At 44.3% G+C, this 27,500-nt stretch overlaps 1 protein-coding gene across 1 annotated transcript in view; it reads right to left on the bottom strand.

Annotated features, from left to right (window-relative positions):
- Positions 1–27,500, bottom strand: part of LOC112255351 (protein CBFA2T2) — a 68,655-nt gene that overhangs the window by 4,687 nt on the left and 36,468 nt on the right. Inside the window, 7 exon segments of the mRNA XM_042324814.1 lie at positions 1,944–2,029; positions 9,319–9,536; positions 9,538–9,570; positions 11,107–11,303; positions 19,044–19,133; positions 21,368–21,609; positions 22,240–22,419. Of these exon segments, the coding sequence (XP_042180748.1) occupies positions 1,944–2,029; positions 9,319–9,536; positions 9,538–9,570; positions 11,107–11,303; positions 19,044–19,133; positions 21,368–21,609; positions 22,240–22,419 (1,046 nt within the window).

Raw genomic sequence — 27,500 nt, 5'->3', positions numbered from 1 at the left:
GAGAGAGACGAGAGGGAGAGACGAGAGGGAGAGACAGGAGAGGGAGAGAGAGGAGAGGGAGAGACGAGAGGGAGAGACGAGAGGGAGAGACGAGAGGGAGAGAGATGAGAGGGAGAGAGAGACGAGAGGGAGAGAGATGAGAGGGAGAGTACATGATGAGTCTCAACACATATTGCCGAGAATGAGAATGATACATATATATATATAAACATTTGCTTTATACAAAACAAAACATTAAAAACACCTTCCTGATATTGAGTTGCACCCCACTTTTGCCCTCAGAACAGACTCAATTCGTCGGGGCATGAACACTACAAAGTGTCGAAAGTGTTCCACAGGGATACTGGCCCATGTTGACTCCAATGCCTCTCACAGTTGTGGCTGGATGTTGGCTGGATGTCCTTTGGGTGGTGGACCATTCTTGGTGCTGACAGAGAGCGCTGCCGTGCTTCTAGCTCTTAGGAAACGTTGCAGTATTTTTAAAAATGTATTATTTCTTACACTATTCGCCCAGAAAATGTTTAGAAGCATTTCGCTGCACCCGCAATAACATCTGCTAAACATGTGTATGTGACCAATAACATCTGCTAAACATGTGTATGTGACCAATAACATCTGCTAAACATGTGTATGTGACCAATAACATCTGCTAAACATGTGTATGTGACCAATAACATCTGCTAAACATGTGTATGTGACCAATAACATCTGCTAAACATGTGTATGTGACCAATGTGTATGTGACCAATAACATCTGCTAAACATGTGCTAAACATGTGTATGTGACCAATAACATCTGCTAAACATGTGTATGTGACCAATAAACATCCAATGCTAAACATGTGTATGTGACCAATAACATCTGCTAAACATGTGTATGTGACCAATAACATCTGCTAAACATGTGTATGTGACCAATAACATCTGCTAAACATGTGTATGTGACCAATACATTTTGATTTGACCTGTTGAGCGGCATTGCAGTTCTTTACTTTTAGAGACTTTTATCTCCCTCACCAACTTCAAACATCAGCTATCTGAGCAGCTAACCGATCGCTGCAGCTGTACATAGTCTATCGGTAAATAGCCCACCCATTTTCACCTACCTCATCCCCATACTGTTTTTATTTATTTACTTTTCTGCTCTTTTGCACACCAATATCTCTACCTGTACATGACCATCTGATCATTTATCACTCCAGTGTTAATCTGCAAAATTGTAACTATTCGTCTACCTCCTCATGCCTTTTGCACACATTGTATATAGACTCCCCCTTTGTTTTCTACTGTGTTATTGACTTGTTAATTGTTTATTCCATGTGTAACTCTGTGTTGTCTGCTCACACTGCTATGCTTTATCTTGGCCAGGTCGCAGTTGTAAATGAGAACTTGTTCTCAACTAGCCTACCTGGTTAAATAAAGGTGAAATAAAAATAAATAAAAAAATAAAAAACCGGTGTACCTGGCGCCTACTACCATAACCCGTTCAGTTCAATCTTTTGTCTTACCCATTCACCCTCTGAATGGCACATCCATGTCTCAATTGTCTCAAGGTTAAAAAACGTGTCTTCAACCTGTATCCTCCCCTTCATCTACACTGATTAAAGTAGATTTTAACCAGTGACATCAATAAGGGATCATAGTTTCACCTGGATTCACATGGTCAGTCTATGTCATAGAAAGAGCAGGTTTTCATAATGTTTTGTACACTCAGTGGATATCATGGCTTTATTTCATTGGGTAGGACTCCTACTTTGGGCCACACAATTCAATGCATGGCTCTCTGATGTTGACAGAAAATGGCCTTAAACAAAAGTCTGCCACTGTGAACGGGACACCAAGTGTGACAAAGCTTCGATGGCTCCGCCAGACAGTAAGAGTTACTACAGCACTGTTAGTGCCAGTGGTCGGCAGCGACGGCTGCTGTCAGCAGCAGTACTTACATGATCCAGATGCCTCCACTCATCGGCCCACTCTCTGTCTGTCAGCCTGTGGTCCACGGGCTCCTCGCGGTAGCCCCCGTTAGTGCCTGATTAGAAAGACGAGACAAATTAAAGAGGAACGTAATGTTACAGAATCCATCATAACAAATTACTATCACGGGAAGTGAGGCAGAGAGAAGAGGGGGGTCTATAGATCCCATTCACACACACACACACACACACACTCACTCTATATATAGTGCCTTTGGAAAGTATTCAGACCCCCTTGACTTTTTCCATTTTGTTAGGTTAAAGCCTTATTCTATAGTGTATTAAATAGTTTTTCCCCCTTCATCAATCTACACACAATACCCCATAATGACAAAGCAATTTAGATTTTTTGCTAATTTATCACATAAAATAAACTGAAATATAACATTTACATAAGTATTCAGACCCTTTACTCCGTACTTAGTTGAAGCACCTTTTGCAGCGATTACAGCCTCGAGTCTTCTTGGACATGACGCTATAAGCTTGGCACACCTGTATTTGGGGAGTTTCTCCCATTCTTCTCTGCAGATCTTCTCAAGCTCTGTCAGGGTGGGGAACATGGGGAACGTTGCTGCACTGGATGGAGAACGTTGCTGCACTGCTATTTTTAGGTCTCTCCAGAGATGTTTGATCGGGTTCAAGTCTGGACTCTGGCTGGGCCACTCAAGGATATTCAGAGACTTGTCCCGAAGCCACTCCAGCATTGTCTTTGCGGTGTGCTTAATGTCGTTGTCCTGTTGGAAGGCTCCGTTCATCTTTGCCTCGACCCTGACTAGTCTCCCAGTCCCTGCCACTGAAAAACATCCCCACAGCATGATGCTGCCACCACCATGCTTCACCGTAGGGATGGTACCGGGTTTCCTCCAGACGTGACGCTTGGCATTCAGGCCAAAAAGTTCAATGTTGGTTTCATCAGACCAGAGAATCTTGTTTCTCATGGTCTGAGAGTCTTGCCTTTTGGCAAACTCCAAGCAGGCTGTCATGTTCCTTTTACTGATGAGTGGCGTCTGTCTGGCCACTCTACCATAAAGGCCTGATTGGTGGAGTGCTGCAGAGATGGTTGTCCTTCTGGAAGGTTCTCCCATCTCCACAGAGGAACTCTAGAGCTCTGTCAGAGTGACCATCGGGTACCCGGTCATCTCCCTGATCAAGGCCCTTCTTCCACGATTGCTCAGTTTGACCGGGAGACTAGCTTTAGGAAGAGTCTTGGTGGTTCCAAACTTCTTCCATTTAAGAATGATGGATTCCACTGTGTTCTTGGGGACCTTCAATGCTGCAGAAATATTTTGTTACCCTTCCCCAGACCTGTGCCTCGACACAATCCTGTCTCTGAGCTCTACGGACAATTCCTTTGACCTCATGTCTTGTTTTTTGCTCTGACATGCGCTGTCAACTGTGGGACCTTTTTTAAACAGGTGTGTGCCTTTCCAAATCATGTCCAATCATTGATCACCCAATACATTGACTACAGTTGGACTCCAATCAAGTTGTGGAAGCATCAAGGATGATCAATGGAAGTAGGATGCACATGAGCTCAATTTCAAGTCTCATAGCAAAGGGTCTGAATACTTATGTAAATAAGGTATTTCTGTTTTTATTTTTTATACATTTGCAAAAATGTTGCTTTGTCATTACGGGGTATTGTGTGTAGATTGGTGAGTATTTTATTTTATCCATTTTAGATTAAGGCTGTAACTTAACAAAATGTGGAAAAAGTCAAGGGGCCTGAATACTTTCCGAAGGCACTGTTTATATTCATACTCCGGACTCTGACATTGCTCGTTCTAATATTTCAATATTTCTTAATACCATCTTATTACCTTTTATTTGTGTGCATTGTTGTGAATTGTTAGATATTACTGTACTGTTGGAGCTAGGAACACAAGCATTTCGCTACACCCACAATAACATCTGCTAAATATGTGTATTGTGACCCATACAATTGGATTTGAAAGTCTATTAACATGAACCATAATCGTAATAGTTATGCCACAATGAAGCAGTGGATGCAGTGGATGGTCAGATTTCACAGCGGTATTCTATGTCATGATCATAGCTTAGTGACAAGATGGGCTTCACCATCTCGCTCCCTTAAACACAAGAGAAAGAAAAAGAGTAGCCGACTCAAAGGAGAGAAGGGAGAAAATGAAGACAGCTAGAAAAGACAAAGCGATAGAGAGAAAAATAGATGTATCCTACTGAAGACAAGTGGGGGGGTCGTAAAAACAAGGAAAGAGTAAAAGGAGGTAAAAAAACAGAGAGAAAGAGAGAGAGGGGTGGAACGTTTAGGTTTTACACAGGAAAGAGAGAGAGGGGGGATGAAAGTTAGAGAAAGAGAGATTAAAAGACAAAAAGAGATATTAAAAGACAGAAAGAGAAAGGCCTTTTGATGAGAACCAGACTCCGGCCCAGCCACAGCAGACGGCCCCGCATCTGGAGATCAGCTGTCAGTGTAAAACCACCACCACCCCCCTCTCCTCCTCATCCATGCCCCCCATTGGGCTCCCCTGACTGGGTAACTGTCGGGGAGGAGTGGGCCTTCCCTCCCCCTGGTCTGGAACTAGCAGCATTCCAGCGGGGAGCCGCTCAGGCTGAGTGGAGCAGGCCCACTTCTTCACACAGATTCCCCCTGGCTAAGTGGAGCTGACACCCGCTCTGGTTAGGAGGAGCTGGGGGTGGGGGCACACACGCAAACACTCAGAGACAAAAACACACATTAGACAACCTAAAAAGACAGCGACACACACACACACACACACACACTCAAGCCTTCCACATGCTTCGGTTCGGCTGCGGCCTAGCCGAGTTTGGCTAACGGAACCAGTGTGCTCGCATACGCCCATAAAAGACCTTTGCTTGGAAAAACAAGAAAACAGCGGCAAGTTGTCCATCTTGAGACACCGTAGCAGTATACAGTTCCTCAAAATAGTCCCAATGATTCTAATGGAACTCAATAAATCTGTCGTTAATTTTGAAGTATTTTGTTGAGGAGATCTTAGTCGCGCAATTTGACATCTAACTAAGATGTTTGGTGCAGTAGTGATGTGTGGGTTGACTCATAATCTGCAAAAACCTAAATTGCGCCCATGCTGGCTATATACTGTTAGGTAAAGTGTCATGGTAGGGTGTTGGGTGTCGTGACAAATAATGGATGCTACGCTCAAATGTAAAGTATGTGACGTGCTACGAACGTCCAACTCTGCGGTAACGGTAATGTTACAGTCCTTTGGCTTTAGTGAAGCCCGCGAAATCTGGTGTGTTATATTTGCTCTTTGCGAAGGGTTTTTTCCCTCAAACTCTGTAATTCAAATGTTTTCAGACACACACACACACATAAAACATAGCAGGTTACAAAGTAGCGCTTCATAGATACGTTTTGATGTATGGGTTGTCACTTGTCAGGGTCCAAATTCATGTTTCGCCACCCCCATTTCCATGGTGAGTTCTAGTTAACTAGAATTGGGGCGGCAGGGTAGCCTAGTGGTTAGAGCGTTGCACTAGTAACCGGAAGGTTGCAAGTTCAAACCCCCGAGCTGACAAGGTACAAATCTGTCGTTTTGTCACTGTTCTGTCACTGTTCCTAGGCTGTCATTGAAAATAAGAATTTGTTCTTAACTGACTTGCCAAGTTAAAAAAAGGTAAAATAAATAAATAAATAACTGTATGTGAATACAGTTCATCGAAGGTTAGTGGGATCCTTGGGGCGTCCATATGCTAACCCAAACCGTAACCCTTATCGTAACTATGTTAAATGTCAACTTCAAAGTGGTATGGACGTCCCAAGGATCACAGATAGTAAGGACCACTCACTGAGGCAACGTTTGGGGCGAGAGGTAGCGCTGTGCCAACAGTGAATTTTTTATTGATATTTTTCCTTTCAAGTGACAACTAACAGTTACCAGAATTCTGTGGCTACAGCCCTATAATTGAGGAAACGATAGCTAAATACGAATACATTGAAAATGTGTCTTATATTGTTGTTTTCCAGCTGGCTAGCATGAGTTGCTCAGTCTTCAGAGCCTAGGCAATTGTTTTGCTAGAATCAGAGCAGTTTATCCTCCTTTCACTAGAGTAAGACAGATTGTCTTTCTGGTGCTCCTAAAATGTTATTTCCTCAAATTTAAGAAATCATCTTTCTGAGTATTTTAGCAGGGCTGTTTTAAGCCCAGTCCATACAGGAAAATGGATTTCATTCCAGCTATAATAAAAATATTGCCAGATATATCAGTTATCTGTTAATATTTCTACTCTACAATTGGAATCGTATCGGATCCAAAAATCCCATATCAGTCAGGCTCTGCTTTAAACAACACCCCTTCTCTGCTTTAAACAATACCCCTTCTCTGCTTTAAATAATACCCCTTCTCTGCTTTAAACAACACCCCTTCTCTGCTTTAAACAACACCTCTTCTCTGCTTTAAACAACACCCCTTCTCTGCTTTAATCCTTAAGAGTCTATTGAGTCACATGTGCGTCAGTCTAAGTAACATAACAAAAAAATCCCCATCAAAATCTGTCAATTTAAGATAGAGATATTGCATGGGCTGCGTCTCAATCCGCCACATCCTCCACCACATCCTGTTGCCCTTCTGCATCGGAACATGTCAGACCATGAGACATCCTGAAAATTGGTATTTTAACAAAAGCGTTAGTAGCGTCCGAATGGTTTGGTCTAAAAATGACCATTCTATGGAAAGGGGAGACTCTCGTGAACACGATGGTGTTCCAGTTTATTTAATCTGAAGGTAACCCCAACAAACAAAATGGAAGTATGGAGATATATATATATATATATATATATATAATATATATATATCTGAAGGTATATATATTAAACCTTCATATATAAATATATATATTTTGTATATATATATATATTAAACCTTCATCTGAAGGTAACCTATTCAAACATAGATATTAAACCTTCATCTGAAGGTAACCCATTCAAACAAATGGAGTATGGAGGTAGTTTTGTATTAAACCTCCAAAAAAATGGAGTATGGACGTAGTTTTGTAAAACATTTCCTGAGCTTTCTTATATATCGATATAGTGTGTGTGTGTGTGTGTGTGTGTGTGATATGTGTGTGTGGTGTGTGTGTGTGTGGACGTAGTTTTGTAGCATGCATGTTTGCCTTCTGTGTTTATGTGTGTGTGCATGTGCGTGCATGTGTGAAGGTAACCTTCAAACAAATGGACCTTGTGTTTTGTATATCTATATCCCATCTGGCCATTGACAAGGACCAGATGGCACGCAGATCTACAATGAACTAGATACAATCCTCTCTCTCTCTCCATAGAGACTCAAAGGTACTCTACTTCCTGGGTAGTTGGGCACACTGTCTAAACACATGTGGGCCCATAGATTTATGATCTTCTGAGAGCTTCTATGCACTTAGCTGTGCATGTCCACACACACACACACACACACACACACACACGCGCACACACACAGAGACCACCCATTAGCAGCATTCATATTGACCGTACTATAGGCTGTTTGTGTGTGAGTGAGAGAGTTCTGTTTTATGAGGGAACCTCAGTGTTGGTTGGTGAGAGAGTTCTGTTTTATGAGGGAACCTCAGTGTTGGTGGTGAGTGAGTTCTGTTTTATGAGGGAACCTCAGTGTTGGTTGGTGAGTGAGTTCTGTTTTATGAGGGAACCTCAGTGTTGGTGGTGAGTGAGTTCTGTTTTATGAGGGAACCTCAGTGTTGGTTGGTGAGTGAGTTCTGTTTTATGAGGGAACCTCAGTGTTGGTTGGTGAGTGAGTTCTGTTTTATGAGGGAACCTCAGTGTTGGTTGGTTAAGTGGACTTCAGGAAACAGCAGAGGGAACATCCCCTATCCACATCGATGGAACAGTAGTGGAGAGGGTAGTAAGTTCCTCGGCGTACACATCACAGACAAACTGAATTGGCCCACTCACACAGACAGCATCGTGAAGAAGGCGCAGCAGCGCCTCTTCAACCTCAGGAGGCTGAAGAAATTCGGCTTGTCACCAAAAGCACTCACAAACTTCTACAGATGCACAATCGAGAGCATCCTGTCGGGCTGTATCACCGCCTGGTACGGCAACTGCTCCGCCCACAACCGTAAGGCTCTCCAGAGGGTAGTGAGGTCTGCACAACGCATCACCGGGGGCAAACTACCTGCCTTCCAGGACACCTACACCACCCGATGTCACAGGAAGGCCATAAAGATCATCAAGGACAACAACTACCCGAGCCACTGCCTGTTCACCCCGCTATCATCCAGAAGGCGAGGTCAGTACAGGTGCATCAAAGCTGGGACCGAGAGACTGAAAAACAGCTTCTATCTCAAGGCCATCAGACTGTTAAACAGCCACCACTAACATTGAGTGGCTGCTGCCAACACACTGACTCAACTCCAGCCCCTTTAATAATGGGAATTGATGGGAAATTATGTAAAATATATCACTAGCCACTTTAAACAATGCTACCTAATATAATGTTTACATACCCTACATTATTCATCTCATATGTATATGTATATACTGTACTCTATATCATCTACTGCATCCTTATGTAATACATGTATCACTAGCCACTTTAACTATGCCACTTTGTTTACATACTCATCTCATATGTATATACTGTACTCGATATCAGCTACTGTATCTTGCCTATGCCGCTCTGTACCATCACTCATTCATATATCTTTATGTACATATTCTTTATCCCCTTACACTTGTGTCTATAAGGTAGTAGTTTTGGAATTGTTAGCTAGATTACTTGTTGGTTATTACTGCATTGTCGGAACTAGAAGCACAAGCATTTCGCTACACTCGCACTAACATCTGCTAACCATGTGTATGTGACAAATACAATTTGATTTGATTCGATTTGTTATGGAAAACATCAGAGGGTTGAATGTCAGAGAATGAAGGAGCCCAGCTATATCTGTTCATGTAGGGCTAAACCCTTGTGAGTTTGAATAAGCACCTGGGTTGTATTTATTTAGTGTGTGTGTGTGTGTGTGTGTGTGTGTGTGTGTGTGTGTGTGTGTGTGTGTGTGTGTGTGTGTGTGTGTGTGTGTGTGTGTGTGTGTGTGTGTGTGTGTGTGTGTGTGTGTGAATGTGTTCCTGTATACCACTAGGTAGCTAGCTCCCATAGCTCCAGTATCCTGTAACTTTAACTGCTTGTTAATATTGTATGTTTTTATTGCGTTGAAATTGTAAATGTTGTGAATTTGTATGATTGTGTGCAGGGCTCACTTGTAAAAGAGGCCTTGGTCTCAATATGATTTCCCTGTTACAATAAAATGTAAGTAACAAAATGTAATATAAAACGATGTACCATATGTATTTGTGTCTGTATGAACTATTTACCAGGTAGTCTAGGCCTGTCCTTGAGCTCGCGGAGCTCCAGTATCCGGTGGCTGCTCTCCCGGTGCAGCAGATGGGGGGCGCTGATGTCCTCAAGGGCGTAGTGCTGCAGAGGGGGCGGCGTGGGGTGCAGCTGAGCGCTGAGGGGCAGGGGGTTGGCCGGGCTATGGCGGGGCGCCGGGCTGATGGTGCAGATGCGCTTAGCTGGGGGCTCCAGGGGGCGGGGGGCGCTCGTGGAAGCCGTTCTCTTTTCCCCTGCAAGAGAGAGGGATGAGAGAGGAGAAGACAGGGTGAGGGATGAGAGAGGAGAGGACAGGGTGAGGGATGAGAGAGGACAGGACAGGGTGAGGGATGACAAAGGAGAGGACAGGGTGAGGGATGAGAAAGGAGAGGACAGGGTGGGGGATGAGAGAGGAGAGGACAGGGTGGGGGATGAGAGAGGAGAGGACAGGGTGAGGGATGAGAGAGGAGAGGACAGGGTGGGGGATGAGAGAGGAGAGGGCAGGGTGGAGGATGAGAGAGGAGAGGACAGGGTGAGGGATGAGAGAGAGGACAGGGTGAGAGATGAGAGAGGAGAGGACAGGGTGAGGGATGAGAGAGGAGAGGACAGGGTGGAGGATGAGAGAGGAGAGGACAGGGTGGAGGATGAGAGAGGAGAGGACAGGGTGGAGGATGAGAGAGGAGAGGACAGGGTGAGGGATGAGAGAGGAGAGGACAGGGTGGGGGATGAGAGAGGAGAGGACAGGGTGAGGGATGAGAGAGGAGAGGACAGGGTGGAGGATGAGAGAGGAGAGGACAGGGTGGAGGATGAGAGAGGAGAGGACAGGGTGGAGGATGAGAGAGGAGAGGACAGGGTGGAGGATGAGAGAGGAGAGGACAGGGTGGAGGATGAGAGAGGAGAGGACAGGGTGAAGGATGAGAGAGGAGAGGACAGGGTGGGGGATGAGAGAGGAGAGGACAGGGTGAGGGATGAGAGAGGAGAGGACAGGGTGAGGGATGAGAGAGGAGAGGATAGGGTGGAGGATGAGAGAGGAGAGGACAGGGTGAGGGATGAGAGAGGAGAGGACAGGGTGGGGGATGAGAGAGGAGAGGACAGGGTGAGGGATGAGAGAGGAGAGGACAGGGTGAGGGATGAGAGAGGAGAGGACAGGGTGGAGGATGAGAGAGGAGAGGACAGGGTGAGGGATGAGAGAGGAGAGGACAGGGTGAAGGATGAGAGAGGAGAGGATAGGGTGGGGGATGAGAGAGGAGAGGAAAGCGTGAGGGATGGTGTGAGAGTGGGGTGAGTAGATGAGGGCATTGACGTATTTTGGCAGTTGTGTATGTGTACATGTCAGTTGCGAAATGTCTGGGGGTCCCGAGGAGAGGTTCATAAACCACCGGTCTAGGTGACTGCCGCCAAGAGACGGTGTCTCTTAACTGTCTGTATCTCTCCTGAACATAGCTACCTGTAAGGACTGTCTCTTAACTGTCTGTATCTCTACTGAACATAGCTACCTGTTAGGACTGTCTCTTAACTGTCTGTATCTCTCCTGAACATAGCTACCTGTAAGGACTGTCTCTTAACTGTCTGTATCTCTACTGAACATAGCTACCTGTTAGGACTGTCTCTTAACTGTCTGTATCTCTACTGAACATAGCTACCGGTTAGGACTGTCTCTTAACTGTCTGTATCTCTACTGAACATAGCTACCGGTTAGGACTGTCTCTTAACTGTCTGTATCTCTACTGAACATAGCTACCGGTTAGGACTGTCTCTTAACTGTCTGTATCTCTACTGAACATAGCTACCTGTTAGGACTGTGTCTCTTAACTGTCGGGTTTCTCTCTCTCTCGCTGGGCTCCAGTAGCAGTTCCGAGGAGTCGGGGGGCGAGGCCAGAGTAGTGCTGAGTAGGAGGTGCTCGTGTTGGGATAGGTACTGGGCTGGGGTCTGCTTGGCCGCACGCGCACAGTGGAGCAACTCCCTCTGCAGCAGGGGCAGGTTGGCCTGGAGAGGGGAAGAGAGGGGGAGGAGAGATGGGAGGAGAGGGGGAGGAGAGATGGGAGGAGAGATGGGAGGAGAGGGGAAGAGAGGCGGTGGAGAGATGGTAACTTCCACAAAGCTGTGAACGATCTGAGAGACAAGGCAAGAAGGGCATTCTATGCCATCAAAAGAAACATAAATTTCAACATACCAATTAGGATTTGGCTAAAAATACTTGAATCAGTCATAGAGCCCATTGCCCTTTATGGTTGTGAGGTCTGGGGTCCGCTCACCAACCAAGACTTCACAAAATGGGACAAACACCAAATTGAGACTCTGCACGCAGAATTCTGCAAAAATATCCTCCGTGTACAACGTAGAACACCAAATAATGCATGCAGAGCAGAATTAGGCCGATACCCACTAATTATCAAAATCTCAGAAAAGAGCTGTTAAATTCTACAACCACCTAAAAGGAAGCTTCACAAACCTTCCATAACAAAGCCATCACCTACAGAGAGATGAACCTGGAGAAGAGTCCCTAAGCAAGCTGGTCCTGGGGCTCTGTTCACAAACACAAACACACACTACAGAGCCCCAGGACAGCAGCACAATTAGACCCAACAAATCATGAGAAAACAAAAAGATAACTACTTAACACATTGGAAAGAATTAACAAAAAAACAGAGCAAACTAGAATGCTATTTGGCCCTACACAGAGAGTACACAGCGGCAGAATACCTGACCACTGTGACTGACCCAAAATTAAGGAAAGCCTTGACTATGTACAGACTCAGTGAGCATAGCCTTGCTATTGAAAAGGCCGCCGTAGGCAGACATGGCTCTCAAGAGAAGACAGGCTATGTGCTCACTGCCCACAAAATGAGGTGGAAACTGAGCTGCACTCTGTAACCTCCTGCCCAATGTATGACCATATTAGAGAGACATATTTCCCTCAGATTACACAGATCCACAAAGAATTCGAAAACAAATCCAATTTTGAAAAACTCCCATATCTACTGGGTGAAATTCCACAGTGTGCCATCACAGCAGCAAGATTTGTGACCTGTTGCCACGAGAAAACTGCAACCAGTGAAGAACAAACACCATTGTAAATACAACCCATATTTATGCTTATTTATTTTATCTTGTGTCCTTTAGCCATTTGTACATTGTTAGAACACTGTATATATATATAATATGACATTTGTAATGTCTTTACTGTTTTGAAACTTCTGTATGTGTAATGTTTACTGTTAATTTTTGTTGTTTTTCACTTTATATATTCACTTTGTATGTTGTCTACCTCACTTGCTTTGGCAATGTTAACACATGTTTCCCATGCCAATAAAGCCCTTGAATTGAAATTGAATTGAGATGGGAGGAGAGACGGAGGTGAGTGTACTTTGAAACATGGTGTTGCATTAACACACAGCCAAAAGAGAGAGTGAGACAGACAGATAGAGAGAGAGAGAGGCAGAGGGAAAGGCAGAGAGAGACAGACAGATAAACAGAGGAAAATGACAGAGAAAGACCGACAGAGAGACAGACAGACAGATAGAGAAACAGAGGAATAGGAGAAAGAAGAACAGAGAGAAGCTAGAAGGTAGAAGCTAGGAGCAGTATTTTCCTCATTTGTTTTCATATGCAGTTTCATCAGAGCTTCCACAATCCAACTACAGCTATCACAGCTGTAAGGAGCAGTTCCCTCTCTGTGGGTCTAACCCCAAGAAGTTCTGGAAAACTGTTAAAAACCTGGAGAATAAACCCTCCTCCTCACAGCTGCCCATGTCCCTTAAAGTTGATGATGTGGTTGTTGCTGACAAGAAGCACATGGCTGAGCTCTTTAATCACCACTTCATTAAGTCAGGATTCCTATTTGACTCAGCCATGCTGCCTTGCCCATCCAACATTTCCTCATCCCCCACCCCTTCTAATGCAACTAGCCCCGATGCTCCTCCCTCTTTTTCCCCTGCCCCACTACAAAGTTTCTCCCTGCAGGCGGTCACTGAATCAAAGGGGCTAAATGAGCTCCTTAAACTTGTCCCCAAAAAAACATCTGGGCCACCCTTTCTTCTTTAAGGTTGCTGCCCCCATCATCGCCAAGCCTGTCTCTTCTCTCTGGGGAGGTTCCCATTGCTTGGAAGGCAGCCACGATTCGTCCTTTATTTAAAGGGGAGATCAAGATGATCCTAACTGTTATAGGCCTATTTCTATCTTGCCCTGTTTATCAAAGGTGTTGGAAAAACTTGTACTGTAAATAATCACCTGACTGACTTTCTTGATGTCTATAATATTCTCTCTGGAATGCAATCTGGTTTCCGCTCAGGTTATGAATGTGTCAATGCAACCTTAAAGGTCCTCAATGATGCCACCATTGCCCTTGATTCCAAGCAATGTTTTGCTGCTATTTTTATTGACTTGCCCAAAGCTTTTGATACAGTAGACCACTCCATTCTTGTGAGCTGGCTAAGAAGTATTGGTGTCTCTGAGGGGTCTTTGGCCTGGTTTGCTAACTACCTCTCTCAAAGAGTGCAGTGTATAATGTCAGAACATCTGCTGTCTCAGCCACTGCCTGTCACCAAGGGAGTACCCCAAGGGTTGATACTCGGCCCAATGCTTTTCTCAATTTAAATCAACAATATAGCTCAGGCTGTAAGAAGCTCTCTCATCCATTTATATGCAGATGATACAGTCTTATACTCAGCTGGCCCCACCCCGGATTTTGTGTTAAACACTCTACAACAAAGCTTTCTTAGTGTCCAACAAACTTTCTCTGCCCTTAACCTTGTTCTGAACAACTCCAAAACAAGGGTCATGTGGTTTGATAAGAAGAATGCTCCTCTCCCCACAGGTGTGATTACTACCTCTCAGGGTTTAGAGCTTGAGGTAGTCACCTCATATAAGTACTTGGGAGTATGGCTAGACGGTAAAGTTAAATCTATACTTGGTTTCCTCTATCGTAATCTCTCCTCTTTCACCCCAGCTGCCAAACTAACCCTGATTCAGATTTATAGATCGGCTCTCGGGCGGCTAGATGTTCTTTACCATTCGGCCATCAGATTTGCCACCAATGCTCTTTATAGGACACATCACTGCACTCTATACTCCTCTGTAAACTGGTCATCTCTGTATACCCATCGCAAGACCCACTGGTTGATGCTTATTTATAAAACCCTCTTAGGCCTCACTCCCCCCTATATGAGATATCTACAGCAGTCCTCATCCTCCTCACTCACACATCCGTTCCGTAGAGTCACATTCTGTTAAAGGTCTCCAAAGCACACACATCCCTGGGTCGCTCATCTTTTCAGTTCGCTGCAGCTAGCGATTGGAACGAGCTGCAACAAACACTCAAACTGGACAGTTTTATCCCCATCTCTTCATTGAAAGACTCAATCATGGACACTCTTACTGACAGTTGTGGCTGCTTTGCGTGATGTATTGTCGTCTCTATAATGTTTGTACCGTGTTTTGTGCTGCTGAAATGTTGTGTTACTACCATGCTGTGTTGTCATGTGTTGCTGCCATGCTGTGTTGTCATGTGTTGCTGCCATGCTGTGTTGTCATGTGTTGCTACCATGCTGTGTTGTCATGTGTTGCTGCCATGCTGTGTTGTCATGTGTTGCTGCCATGTTGTGTTGCTACCATGCTGTGTTGTCATGTGTTGCTACCATGCTGTGTTGTCATGTGTTGCTGCCATGCTTGTTGTCATGTGTTGCTGCCATGTTGTGTTGCTACATGCTGTGTTGTCATGTGTTGCTACCATGCTGTGTTGTCATGTGTTGCTGCCATGCTGTGTTGTCATGTGTTGCTGCCATGTTGTGTTGCTACCATGCTGTGTTGTCATGTGTTGCTGCCATGTTGTGTTGCTACCATGCTGTGTTGTCATGTGTTGCTGCCATGTTGTGTTGCTACCATGCTGTGTTGTCATGTGTTGCTACCATGCTGTGTTGTCATGTGTTGCTGCCATGCTGTGTTATCATGTGTTGCTGCCATGTTGTGTTGCTGCCATGCTGTGTTGTCATGTGTTGCTGCCATGCTGTGTTGTCATGTGTTGCTACCATGCTGTGTTGTCATTTGTTGCTGCCATGTTGTGCTGCTACCATGCTGTGTTGTCATGTGTTGCTACCATGCAATGTTGTTTTCTTAGGTCTCTCTTTATGTAGTGTTGTCTCTCTTGTCGTGATGTGTTTTGTCCTATATTTTTATTTAATTTATTTTTATTTTTTATCCCAGCCCGCGTCCCCGCATGAGGCCTTTTGGTAGGCCGTCATTGTAAATAAGAATTTGTTCTTAACTGACTTGCCTTAAATAAAGGTTAAATAAATAAAAGTTCACACCACAGGAACAAAAATGCAATACCCTGATCTGATCTTGTGCAAATGCAAAGTAAAGGTCCTATTAAATCCAACTGACATGCCCACAAAATTATCATAAAGTGATGTTTTCACGTGAAAATCCTGAAACGCGCCCACGACTTATTTACATATCGTAGGACGTCACGGAAACGGCATGGCGATATGGCAGAGACACTAGACAGAAATGTGTCACTGAGGAAGCCCAGAAGGAGACATACAACAGATCTCTCCTTGAGAGAGACGCCTGGAGAACAGACACACTCTCTCTCACACATGCACAAACACGTGCCCACACACTGGCACACACACTCACATACCCTCTCTCCCTCGCCTGATAAGCGTTAGGCCCCTAACTGTTTCTGCACCCTGACTGTTTCTGCTCCCTGACTGTTTCAGCCCCCTGACTGTTTCAGCACCCTGACTGTTTCTGCACCCTGACTGTTTCAGCCCCTGACTGTTTCAGCCCCTGACTGTTTCAGCCCCCTGACTGTTTCTGCCCCCTGACTGTTTCTGCCCCCTGACTGTTTCAGCCCCCTGACTGTTTCAGCCCCCTGACTGTTTCTGCACCCTGACTGTTTCTGTTGCTTTCACTAAATCACTGAAACACCCAAACACACAGTCCATCACTCCATCACTTTTGACTGTCCACATTTACTTTTCGTCATCCAACAAGACAAGTAACAAACAGCAAAATCACTAGCCTATGTCAATCTACTATAGTAGAAAAGTTTAGGCTATCTATTCTATTGGTCAGCTTGTGGAGAAAGAAATAACCTATTTCAAACAGACTCCGGGACAGTTGTGGGACGATAGATCCCACATTCATACAACCAGTAGGCCTAGGCTGCATGAAGCAAATGTTAAAAAGCAATGAGTCTGATGCAACAGATCAGAACGTTTAGCTTAAAATGTTGATCAGCTATTTTTTCTTCACATTATAAGTGCAGCAATGTGCACAAGGCAGTAGGCTACGCACAAATGTTTGTTCCATAATGCAAATAGTTGGAAAACACCATTGTCAAACAGGCACTGCACATGCGGTTTCATATTTTTATTTTTTTTCCTTTATTTAACTAGGCAAGTCAGTTAAGAACACATTCTTATTCATGTGACAGAGATGAAAATATCCATTAGAGATGTCGCAAGATAGGAAGTCTAATAGACTACTTTGAAGCAAGGTAAGACCTGCCTCATAATATGTATTAAAACATTCAGGTTTCAAACAATTCATTATATGTTATCAAAATGTTGCTGTTTGATGCCGCGTTCAAACAACTGGGAACTTGGAAATCTCCGACCTTAGTGCGTTCAAGACAACTGGAAACTGGGATAAAAACGAACTCAGACTGGGAACAATAGTTTTGAACAGTCATCCAACTCGTAATTCCAACTCAGGAACTCTGGCCTCTTTCTAGAGCTCCGACATTCCAACCTGAAGGTTACTGATGTCATGAATTGACCTTGTATTTTTCAGTGTTCCCAGTTGTCTTGAAAGCAGCACAAGATGCTGCCGCAGCAGCTCTTCCGCTGTCTGACAGGTTTTCCATGTGTGATAAATAAGATACATAAATATACTGTACACACGCAGCAATTGAATTCTACAAAATTATGCAAATTGACCTGTGTGTGTCTGTGTGTAGTAGAGAGAGAGAGACAGGAGGAAGACAAGCATCACATGCCACTATCAGAATGCTGGCACCCTGGTAGGAGATAGAGAGGGACAAGTGAAATTGTGAAAAAGTGATGAGCAGAGGCAGAATGAAGTAAAGGAATCCCCCTCCCTTTCTCTTTCCATCCTTAATGAACAACAGGCCCAAGTGTGCTTATAATTACATGCACTTCCTCATTCCCCCCTTCTCCACTTAAGACCCTTGCCCCCTCTCTTTATCCCCTTCCTTACCCGCTTCTCAACCCCTACCTAGGGCGTCTCGACCCCTACCTAGGGCCTCTCGACCCCTACCTAGGGCCTCTCAACCCCTACCTAGGGCCTCTCAACCCCTACCTAGGGCCTCTCGACACATATGTTGTCTGTCAGTTAAGCGCCGGTCTCTTTTTCTGCTGGACGGACGTGAGATTGGCGAAGCCGGGCAAACCTGAATGACTGCCTTCATTCAATGCGACACAGAGCCCCATAAAAGAAGAGAATGGTTTATAGTCATGTTTCACACTTCCGAGCTCTCTCTCTCTCTGCCACAATGGTGCTACGGATGGAGAGAGAGAGAGAGGAGGAGAAGTTGAGGGGCATCGTAAATTATGAAAATTAATCTCTGATATGTTTTCAGACAGTTGTGGTTTCGGGAAAAATGAGGTAACCCGTGGAAAAAGAGCAGATTTTCACCAGCTGAAAAATCTAGCAATAACAGCGAGAAATGTGACTGGTTGGAAGATTTATGCTCAGGTCTCATGAGGGTAGCTCTTAAAAATACTACTATTTCAGGCCCCCATGTTGCAAAGTTACTCAAAAGCCCAATAAAACAACCCCTGTCGCTCGTTAAGTCAACGCATACAACTGCATTGTTACATTGGGAACGACTGAAAGGCAATAAATTAAATCTCCGATTCCAATTTCCTTTTTGTATGACAAACGTCTGGCTGTTAAATATTCAATGCGATTATAATATTTTTTGCCCATTCTAATTATGCTACCATCTACTTGCAGTTTCTCATGATTTGTTTGCATATTTGCGTTATTATTGGTTTATTAAATACTAGACAATGACGTCCAAAGATTTCTGAGAGAATTGTAATTATAATCCTCTGTGCCAGAAGCTCCTCTACGCTTCATGAAAAGAATCTGTCCCAAATAACACCCTATCCTCTATATAGTGCACTTCTTCCCATAGAGGCCCAGTCAAAAATAGTGTACTCTATAGGGAATAGGGTGCCATTTGGGATGAACTCTAGCTTTTACCTTCAATACAAACATCTGGTTTTTCCCACTCCTGATTTCATGACTAATTATATGCAGTCCTTGAGTCATTGTAAACCTCCTCCGAAACATCAAAGGCCTTGTGAGGAGGACAAAGAGGAACACTGTAGCAGCACAGGCCTGGATTCAGTTATGAATATTCACAGCACAGGGAGAAGGAAAGATAGAGGGGGGAGAGAGAGAGAGAGAGAGGTGGGAAAGAGTGTGTGAGAGAGAGAGTGAGACAGAAAGAGTGAGACAGAAAGAGCGAGAGAAGAGGGGAGAAAGAGAGAGAGAGAAAAAGAGGAGAAAGAGAGTGAGAGAGATATACGAGGGAGAAAGAGTGTGAGAGAGAGAAAGAGAGAGGAAAGGAAAGAGAGGGATAAAAAGAGAGAGGGAGAGAAAAGAGAGATGTGAAATAAAGAGTGGAAATAACAGAGAGTAACAGAGAAATAGAGATGGGAAACAGAGAGAAAGAGAGGAGGTAGGTGTTACCTTGAGGAAGGGAATGACGAAGGGCCTCAGGGGAAAGTTGGTGGCCTCCTGGAGCCTTGAGTGGAACTCCTCGATGGTGACTGTTGAATTCTGGGACACATAGAGATCAGCCAATCACAATTCACCTCTCAAGGTTCAGTTTATTTGTCTCCATCACTGAGCTTGACATTGTGCGTGTTCCAGATCAACTACATTGCAGCTGCCACACTGAGTCCATTTGTAGATCAGTCCAAATAGATTCTCTCCGACATGAGGATAGACTTCAATCCCTTTGAGTGACCAGAGAAATAACTATATGGCACCAAAAGTCAGTTTCCCTTTCAACTGCTGATCAACTTGTTCATGGATGAATGATGTGCAACAGATTATATGTACAGTGGGGAGAACAAGTACTTGATACACTGCCGATTTTGCAGGTTTTCCTACTTACACAGCATGTAAAGGTCTCTAATTTTTTTCATAGGTATACAATCCCATTTTAGGATTTTTAAGTAATTAATTTGCATTTTATTGCGTGACATAAGTATTTGATCACCTACCAACCAGTAAGAATTCCGGCTCTCACAGACCCGTTAGTTTTGCTTTAAGAATCCCTCCTGTTCTCCACTTATTACCTGTATTAACTGCACCTGTTTGAACTCGTTACCTGTATAAAAGACACCTGTCCACACACTCAATCAAACAGACTCCAACCCCTCCACAATGACCAAGACCAGAGAGCTGTGTAAGGACATCAGTGATAAAATTGTAGACCTGCACAAGGCTGGGATGGGCTACAGGACAATAGGCAAGCAGCTTGGTGAGAAGGTAACAACTGTTGGCGCAATTATTAGAAAATGGAAGAAGTTCAAGATGACGGTCAATCACCCTCGGTCTGGGGCTCCATGCAAGATCTCACCTCGTGGGGCATCAATGATCATGAGGAAGGTGAGGGATCAGCCCAGAACTACACGGCAGGACCTGGTCAATGACCTGAAGAGAGCTGGGACCACAGTCATGGATTAAAATCCTGCAGCGCACGCAAGGTCCCCCTGCTCAGCGCATGTCCAGACCGGTCTGAAGTTTGCCAATGACCATCTGGATGATCCAGAGGAGGAATGGGAGAAGGTCATGTGGTCTGATGAGACAAAAATAGAGCTTTTTGGTCTAAACTCCACTCGCCGTGTTTGGAGGAAGAAGAACGATGAGTACAACCCCAAGAACACCATCCCAACCGTGAAGCATTTAGGTGGAAACATCATTATTTGGGGATGCTTTTCTGCAAAGGGGACAGGACGACTGCACCGTATTGAGGGGAGGATGGATGGGGCCATGTATCGCGAGATCTTGGCCAACAACCTCCTTCCCTCAGTAAGTGCATTGAAGATGGTTCGTGGCTGGGTCTTCCAGCATGACAACGACCCGAAACACAGAGCCAGGGCAACTAAGGAGTGGCTCCGTGAGAAGCATCTCAAGGTCCTGGAGTGGCCTAGCCAGGCTTTAGACCTGATCCCAATAGAAAATCTTTGGAGGGAGCTGAAAGTCCGTATTGCCCAGCGACAGCTCCGAAACCTGAAGGATCTGGAGAAGGTCTTTATGGAGGAGTGGGTCAAAATCCCTGCTGCAGTGTGTGCAAACCTGGTCAAGAACTACAGGAAACGTATGATCTCTGTAATTGCAAACAAAGGTTTCTGTACCAAATATTAAGTTCTGCTTTTCTGATGTATCAAGTCCTTATGTCATGCAATAAAATGCAAATTAATTACTTAAAAATCATACAATGTGATTTTCTGGATTTTTGTTTTAGATTCCGTCTCTCACAGTTGAAGTGTACCTATGATAAAAATTACAGACCTCTACATGCTTTGTAAGTAGGAAAACTTGCAAAATCGGCAGTGTATCAAATACTTGTTCTCCCCACTGTAGGTATAATGTGCAGCACAGGACTCAATATGTTGCAGATGGGGCCTGTCAAAACCAATACAGTGTGTCCATTTGGGCCACATATACTGAATATACGGCCATGTTCCATTGAATGAAAACATCTGACGAAATAAATCCAGCCCAACATAAATAACACATACTGTCTTTTCTATTTTGGGCAGATATTTGTTCTGGTATTGAAAGTAACATATTCATATGTTCAAATATTTCATTCTACATATATCACTTAAATTTCATTTGACTCCATTCAATTCAGTTCAACTAATTTCAATCATCGAAACACATCTCAAATCAAAAGCAACTATGTTGACATATCAATACAGAATAAGTGACAATGTTTTATGGGAGTTTCCATCCATCTATTTCTCCATCATTCCTAAAATGTTTTATCACCCACTCACCACGAGGGCCAGCACCAGGTTGCGGACACTCTCTCCGATCTCGGGCGAGATGTCGTTGCCGAACTGCTGCAGCGTCGTCAGGAAGCGTTTGAGCTTGCTGAGCTGTCGGGCGCCACATGTGGCCGGGAGCTGCTGATTGGCCAGCGAGGAGGAAGATGAGGAGCTAGGCCCATTGCTGTAGCGCTGGGGCGGCGAGGGCACAGCATTTAGGGTGGGCGGGGAGTGGTGGATTCCATTGGTCACTGGGTGAGGGAAGAGGCGGGATGGGGAGGGAGAGGAGCAAATGAGAGGTCGGCGTAGGAGGTCAAAAAAGTTTATCAAATGTGGTCCGACATGGGAGGTAGTACATCGACTGGATGGGCTGATGCAAATGCTACAGAGGGACAATACATATCACATTCATTATCGAATCACCAGGTCTTTCATATGGAATCCTTATTTACACCTATCTGATCTAGGCCGGGTTACAGTACAGGCCTTTGTGACAACAAAGGGGGCTTTATAAATACATGTTATTATTATATGGCCATAAAGTAAAGCAGACAAAAAAGGAAGCCTTTCAGATATATCAGAATACTCCAAAATCATTTACCATACTGCCCTAATTAATCTATGGATAATGGATATTACGAGGCTGCAGACCTCTATGGGGAGCTAGTGGTGGTAAGAGTCTTAACGTCCCTTAAATTGACTGTCAATAAAGCACAAATTGAATCCTGCACTTTCTTCATTACTTCCAGGTTTATGGGTACATTTCCTGCTGTACTTCCTGGTTGCCGGTCCACCCACCAGGGCCTCATTGACTTGAATGGGGATGACTGCTCCAGTCATTCTATGTCTATGGTAAGAGTGCTAATATCTGTGGTACTCACGAGTGGTGGAGGAGAAGGAGGCTGGCCGGGGTCCGCTGGGGTTCACGGAGGGCAGGGGCGGCATGGTGGCGCTGCTGCTGCCGGGGACTGGTCTGGGGACTGGTCTGGGGACTGGTCTGGAATGAGTCTTGACATCCACAGGAGAGCCGGGCATGGCAGGGGTCTTCTTCTCACCACTGTCTGAGGAGGGGGAGAGAGGGAGGGAGGGGAGGGAGAAAGAAGGGAGGGAGAGAGTAGGGATGGAGAGATAGGGGAGGAAGAGAGAGCGAGAGAGAAGAGGAAGGGTGAGAGAGATAGAGAGAGAGAGAGAGAGAGAGAGAGAGAGGAGGGACAGAGTCAATATGTGCATGACAGAGATGTTTTGTGGTCAAGGTGTTCAAACAGCTGCACGTATGTACACACACACTAATGTGTAGAAGTAGGTTTGCAGTCTGGTTTCCATCATCAGCCACTCAAATGACAAACCCACATAAACACACACTATCCTCCGCATCAATGTGTGTGTGTGTGTGTGTGCCAACTTGACACAACTGTGGGAAGCGTTGGACCAGTATCCAACATGGACCGGTATCCCTGTGGGACACTTTCACAGTATCCCTGCGTCCACACCTGACAAATTCAGGCTTTTCTGAGGGCGAAAGGGTGGGGTGCAACTCAATATTAGAAAGGTATACACCCGTTTGCCCTCAGAACAGCCTCAGTTTGTCGGGGCCTGGAATCTACAAGGTATCTAAAGCGTTCCACAGGGATATATGGCCCACCCTCTGAATGGCACATACACAATCCATGTCTCAACTGTCTCACTCTCAAGGCCTAAAAATCCTTCTTTAACCTGTCTCCTCCCTTTCATCTATGCTGACTAAAGCGGATTTAACAGGTGACATCAACAAGGAATCATAGCTTTCACCTGGATTCACCTGGTCAGTCTGTGTCATGGAAAGAGAAGGTAATCTTAATGTTTTGTCCACTCTGTGTGAGTGTTAAGATGAGTGACTGAACATTTCCAGACTCAATATTATCAATGTCCCCAGCTTTTTCATGGAAGAAAACAACAGCAGAACCTCCCCCTCCTCCACCCTCCTTCTGCCCCTGGTAGAGCAACCAGATGTCTTGGGGTCTAGCCTTGCCTTGACATGCTCAACCCTTCCATTGAGATCCATGGCAGAAGTGCTAATGAAGAAAAGCCATTGTGTTTGTGGAGAAGAATGGCCCTTCATTGAGCCAGTGGGGCCAGGGCCGAAGAAAGAAGGAAAAGAGGGCGGGAGCTATTTCACGCTTTACTAACAAGATCGCAAAAGCTTTTGAATGTTAAACGCATACTTCTCAATATGCCACGGCCAATGAATGAAATGAATGGGACCACCAAATCAGGGGATGGGGGAGAGAGGGAGAGTGAGGGAGAGAGAGATGGTAATAATCTTTAGATCAGAGGGCATCTGTGTTCGTCCGATCCCCATGAAGACTGGGTCTGGTCTCTATTTGGAGTGGATCAGATGCTTCCAACTGCTTTTAGACAGATGATTAACAGACAATCAGTTTTAAAGGGTAAAAGGTTGGGTGAGAGGTTCCTTGGTTTTAGGGTTTTTCTTTAGAGCCAGACTATTATGCTCTTTTGATGTCATGAACTGAGCATCTGCCTTCATACACAAACATATGAATGCAACAGCCAGTACTTCAGTGATTTTTAAGCGTGTTTGAGAATTTGATGGAGAGCGATATGGCATTTAATATGCCAGCATGTGATGAAAAACAATTAAGGTAAAAACTAGGAAATGAAAAAACAGGCCACTTCAGGATGTGGTTCCACTGTGGACTTGATGGATGGACTCCAAAGGAGGGGCTCCCGATGACAGAGTTATTTGGCATGTTGAAATAACCAATACGCCTCATGACTTGGTGGTTCGTAGACATACTCCTTTAGAAAAAGGAAAAGCAACAAAGGTATATGCTTGCTTACACCGAAAACATATGAGTTGTTTCAGCTAAATATTATTAGGTATTATTTTATTTTTTATTTTTTAGTTTACTCAACTTTTTGGTAAAAGTGGTATATGAACTTAATACTTTTAGTTGGGCTAAACTTAGCTCCAACAATAATTCTGTCAACTTAAAAATATGTGTTTGCTCAAATTGTCTCATATTTTCATTCAACTAGAAATGTGGGCATGTTACCTAAAAAAGGCTGTGGAACTAGTTACACACACAGTGCTTTTAACAGACAATGTTTTCAACTTACATATTTTACAAACATAATTACATTGTGCATGTTCATTTATACAGTAATTAATAATCAACATGTCCTCATCTGGGATTTGAACTCACAAACTCTTGGTTCACTTTGCACTCCAAAGTAAATCTTAGCTCTGTTAAAATTACACTCAAGAAAAAATATTTGATTTATCATAGTGATTAAGTTGTAAAAATATGCCATACCAGCATCAAGACAACAACAGTAAACAGAAAAACCTAAATGGCTTAAATAAGAAAATCGAATCAGCTTTTTGACACAGACATGGTTGCGTAACAGGAAGATTGGGATAGCCATGAAAAAACAGGTTGTGCATTCAAATCCCAGGTGAGGACATGTTGAATGCATGTCAACATGGGTCAAATATGTAAGTTAAAAGCCCTGTGTTTGTAACCAGTCGCACACCCATTTTTAAATAAGATGCCCAAATTATAATTTATATTCAAATGAACATATGAGACAAGTTGAGTAAACACATTTTTAAGTTGACTGGACCAACTAAAAATGTTTAGTTCAGGTAAAAAGGCTGTGGAACCAGATACTTAATAACAGGGGCACAACTTTGGTTTTAGAAGTGGGGGGACGACGACATAGATAGATAGATATTTTTTTTATCCGGTTGGATAAACACTCCAAACAGCCTACCCAACTGCTCGGAGGTGACCGCATGATCCTAAAGCACGCCGTTGCCTCGTTTTGTATCACATTCCAATGATAAAACCGGGGGGGGGACAAAAATGGAATTTCAGAATGTGGGAGCGACATGAACCCAGTGAAAGTTGTACCCCTGCCTAATAATAATGAATTGAAACAACTAGATTTGTGGATGTTTTTTATACAGTGTAATACTCAAGTACATGTACAGTTGAAGTCAGAAGTTTACATATACCTTAGGCAAATACATTTGAAATCCAATTATTCACAGTTCCTGACATTTAATCCTAGTAAAAATTCCCTGTTTTAGGTCAGTTAGGATCACCACTTTATTTGAAGAATGACAGAGCTGGAGTCAGATTTGTAGGCCTCCTTGCTCACACATGCTTTTTCAGTTCTGCCCACAAATTTTCTATAGGTTTGAGGTCAGGGCTTTATGATGGCCACTCCAATACCTTGACTTTGTTTTCCTCCCTCATGATGCCATCTATTTTGTGAAGCGCAACAGTCCCACCTGCAGCAAGCACCCCCACAACATGATGCTGCCACCCCCGTGCTTCACGGGTTGGGATGGTGTTCTTCGGCTTCCAAGCCTCCCCCTTTTTCCTAGAAACATGACGACGGCCTTTATGGCCAAACAGTTCTATTTTTGTTTCATCAGACCAGAGGACATTTCTCCAAAAAGTACGATATTTGTCCCCATGTGCAGTTGCAAACCTGAGTCTGGCTTTTTTATGGCAGTTTTGGAACAGTGCCTTCTTCCTTGCTGAGTGGCCTTTCAGGTTATGTCGATATAGGACTTGATTTACTGTGGATATAGATATGTTTGTACCTGTTTCCTCCAGAATCTCCACAAGCTCCTTTGTTGTTGTTCTGGGATTTGCACTTCATCTCAGGCATTTGGAAACTGCTGGCTGATTTCTTTTGATTTTCTATGATGTCAAGCAAAGAGGCACTGAGATTGAAGGTAGGCCTTGAAATACATCCACAGGTACACCTCCGATTGACTCAAATGATGCCTATCAGAAGCTTCTAAAGCCATGACATAATTTTCAGGAATTTTCCAAGCTGTTTAAAGGCACAGTCAACTTAGTGTATGTACACTTCTGACCCACTGGAATTGTGATACAGTGAATTATAAGTGAAATAATCTGTTTGTAAACAATTGTTTGAAAAATGACTGGTGTCATGTACAAAGTAGATGTCCTAACCGACTTGCCAGAACTATAGTTTGTTAACAAGAAATTTGTGGAGTGATTGAAAAATGAGTTTACAACCTAAGTGTATGTAAACTTACCAACTTCAACTGTTGAATTAATAAAGCCAGCAGACAGGCATGTGCACACACACACATTTCCACACAACAGTGAGGGTTCACCTGAACTCTCTGGATTACAGCGATGCACCGTGCCATTTGACCGCTCGCTCTGCCCTTGCATCTGAGCCCCGCTTTGACTCTACCCTCCCTTCATTTCTCACCCTATTCTTGTCCTCCCCTCTCTCCTTCTCTCCATCTTTCTATCTCTCTCCGCACCCCATGGTCTGCCTTCTTCACTTCACCTGTTCAGGAGAGCAGGAGGGGCAGGAAGAAAGGCTATACACAGCAATTTGGGATTCTGTCTCGCACACACGCACGTGGCACAGTGACGGGAACACACAAGCACGCACACACACACACCGTGCCAGCACTTGACAGAGAGCAGCCTGGAGCACACACACTGGTTCCAATGCTCCACACGTCTCAATAACATGATCCATGGGACATATAGCTCCACACGTCTCAATAACACGATCCATGGGACATATAGCTCCACACGTCTCAATAACACGATCCATGGGACATATAGCTCCACACGTCTCAATAACACGATCCATGGGACGTATAGCTTCACACGTCTCAATAACACGATCCATGGGACGTATAGCTCCACAAGTCTCAATAACACGATCCACGGGACGTATAGCTCCACACGTCTCAATAACACGATCCATGGGACATATAGCTTCACACGTCTCAATAACACGATCCATGGGATAAAGTCTCAATAACACGATCCATGGGACGTATAGCTTCACACGTCTCAATAACACGATCCATGGGACGTATAGCTTCACACGTCTCAATAACACGATCCATGGGACGTATAGCTTCACACGTCTCAATAACACGATCCACGGGACGTATAGCTCCACACGTCTCAATAACACGATCCATGGGATGTATAGCTCCACACGTCTCAATAACACGATCCATGGGACGTATAGCTCCACACGTCTCAATAACACGATCCATGGGACGTATAGCTTCAAATCAAATCTTATTAGTCACATGCGCCGAATACAAGCCCTTAACCAACAA

This window comes from Oncorhynchus tshawytscha, linkage group LG07, assembly GCF_018296145.1.
Source record: "Oncorhynchus tshawytscha isolate Ot180627B linkage group LG07, Otsh_v2.0, whole genome shotgun sequence".
NCBI lineage: Eukaryota > Metazoa > Chordata > Actinopteri > Salmoniformes > Salmonidae > Oncorhynchus > Oncorhynchus tshawytscha.
Note: the sequence above shows the minus strand (reverse complement) of the source record. Positions and strands in the feature narration are given on the sequence as shown.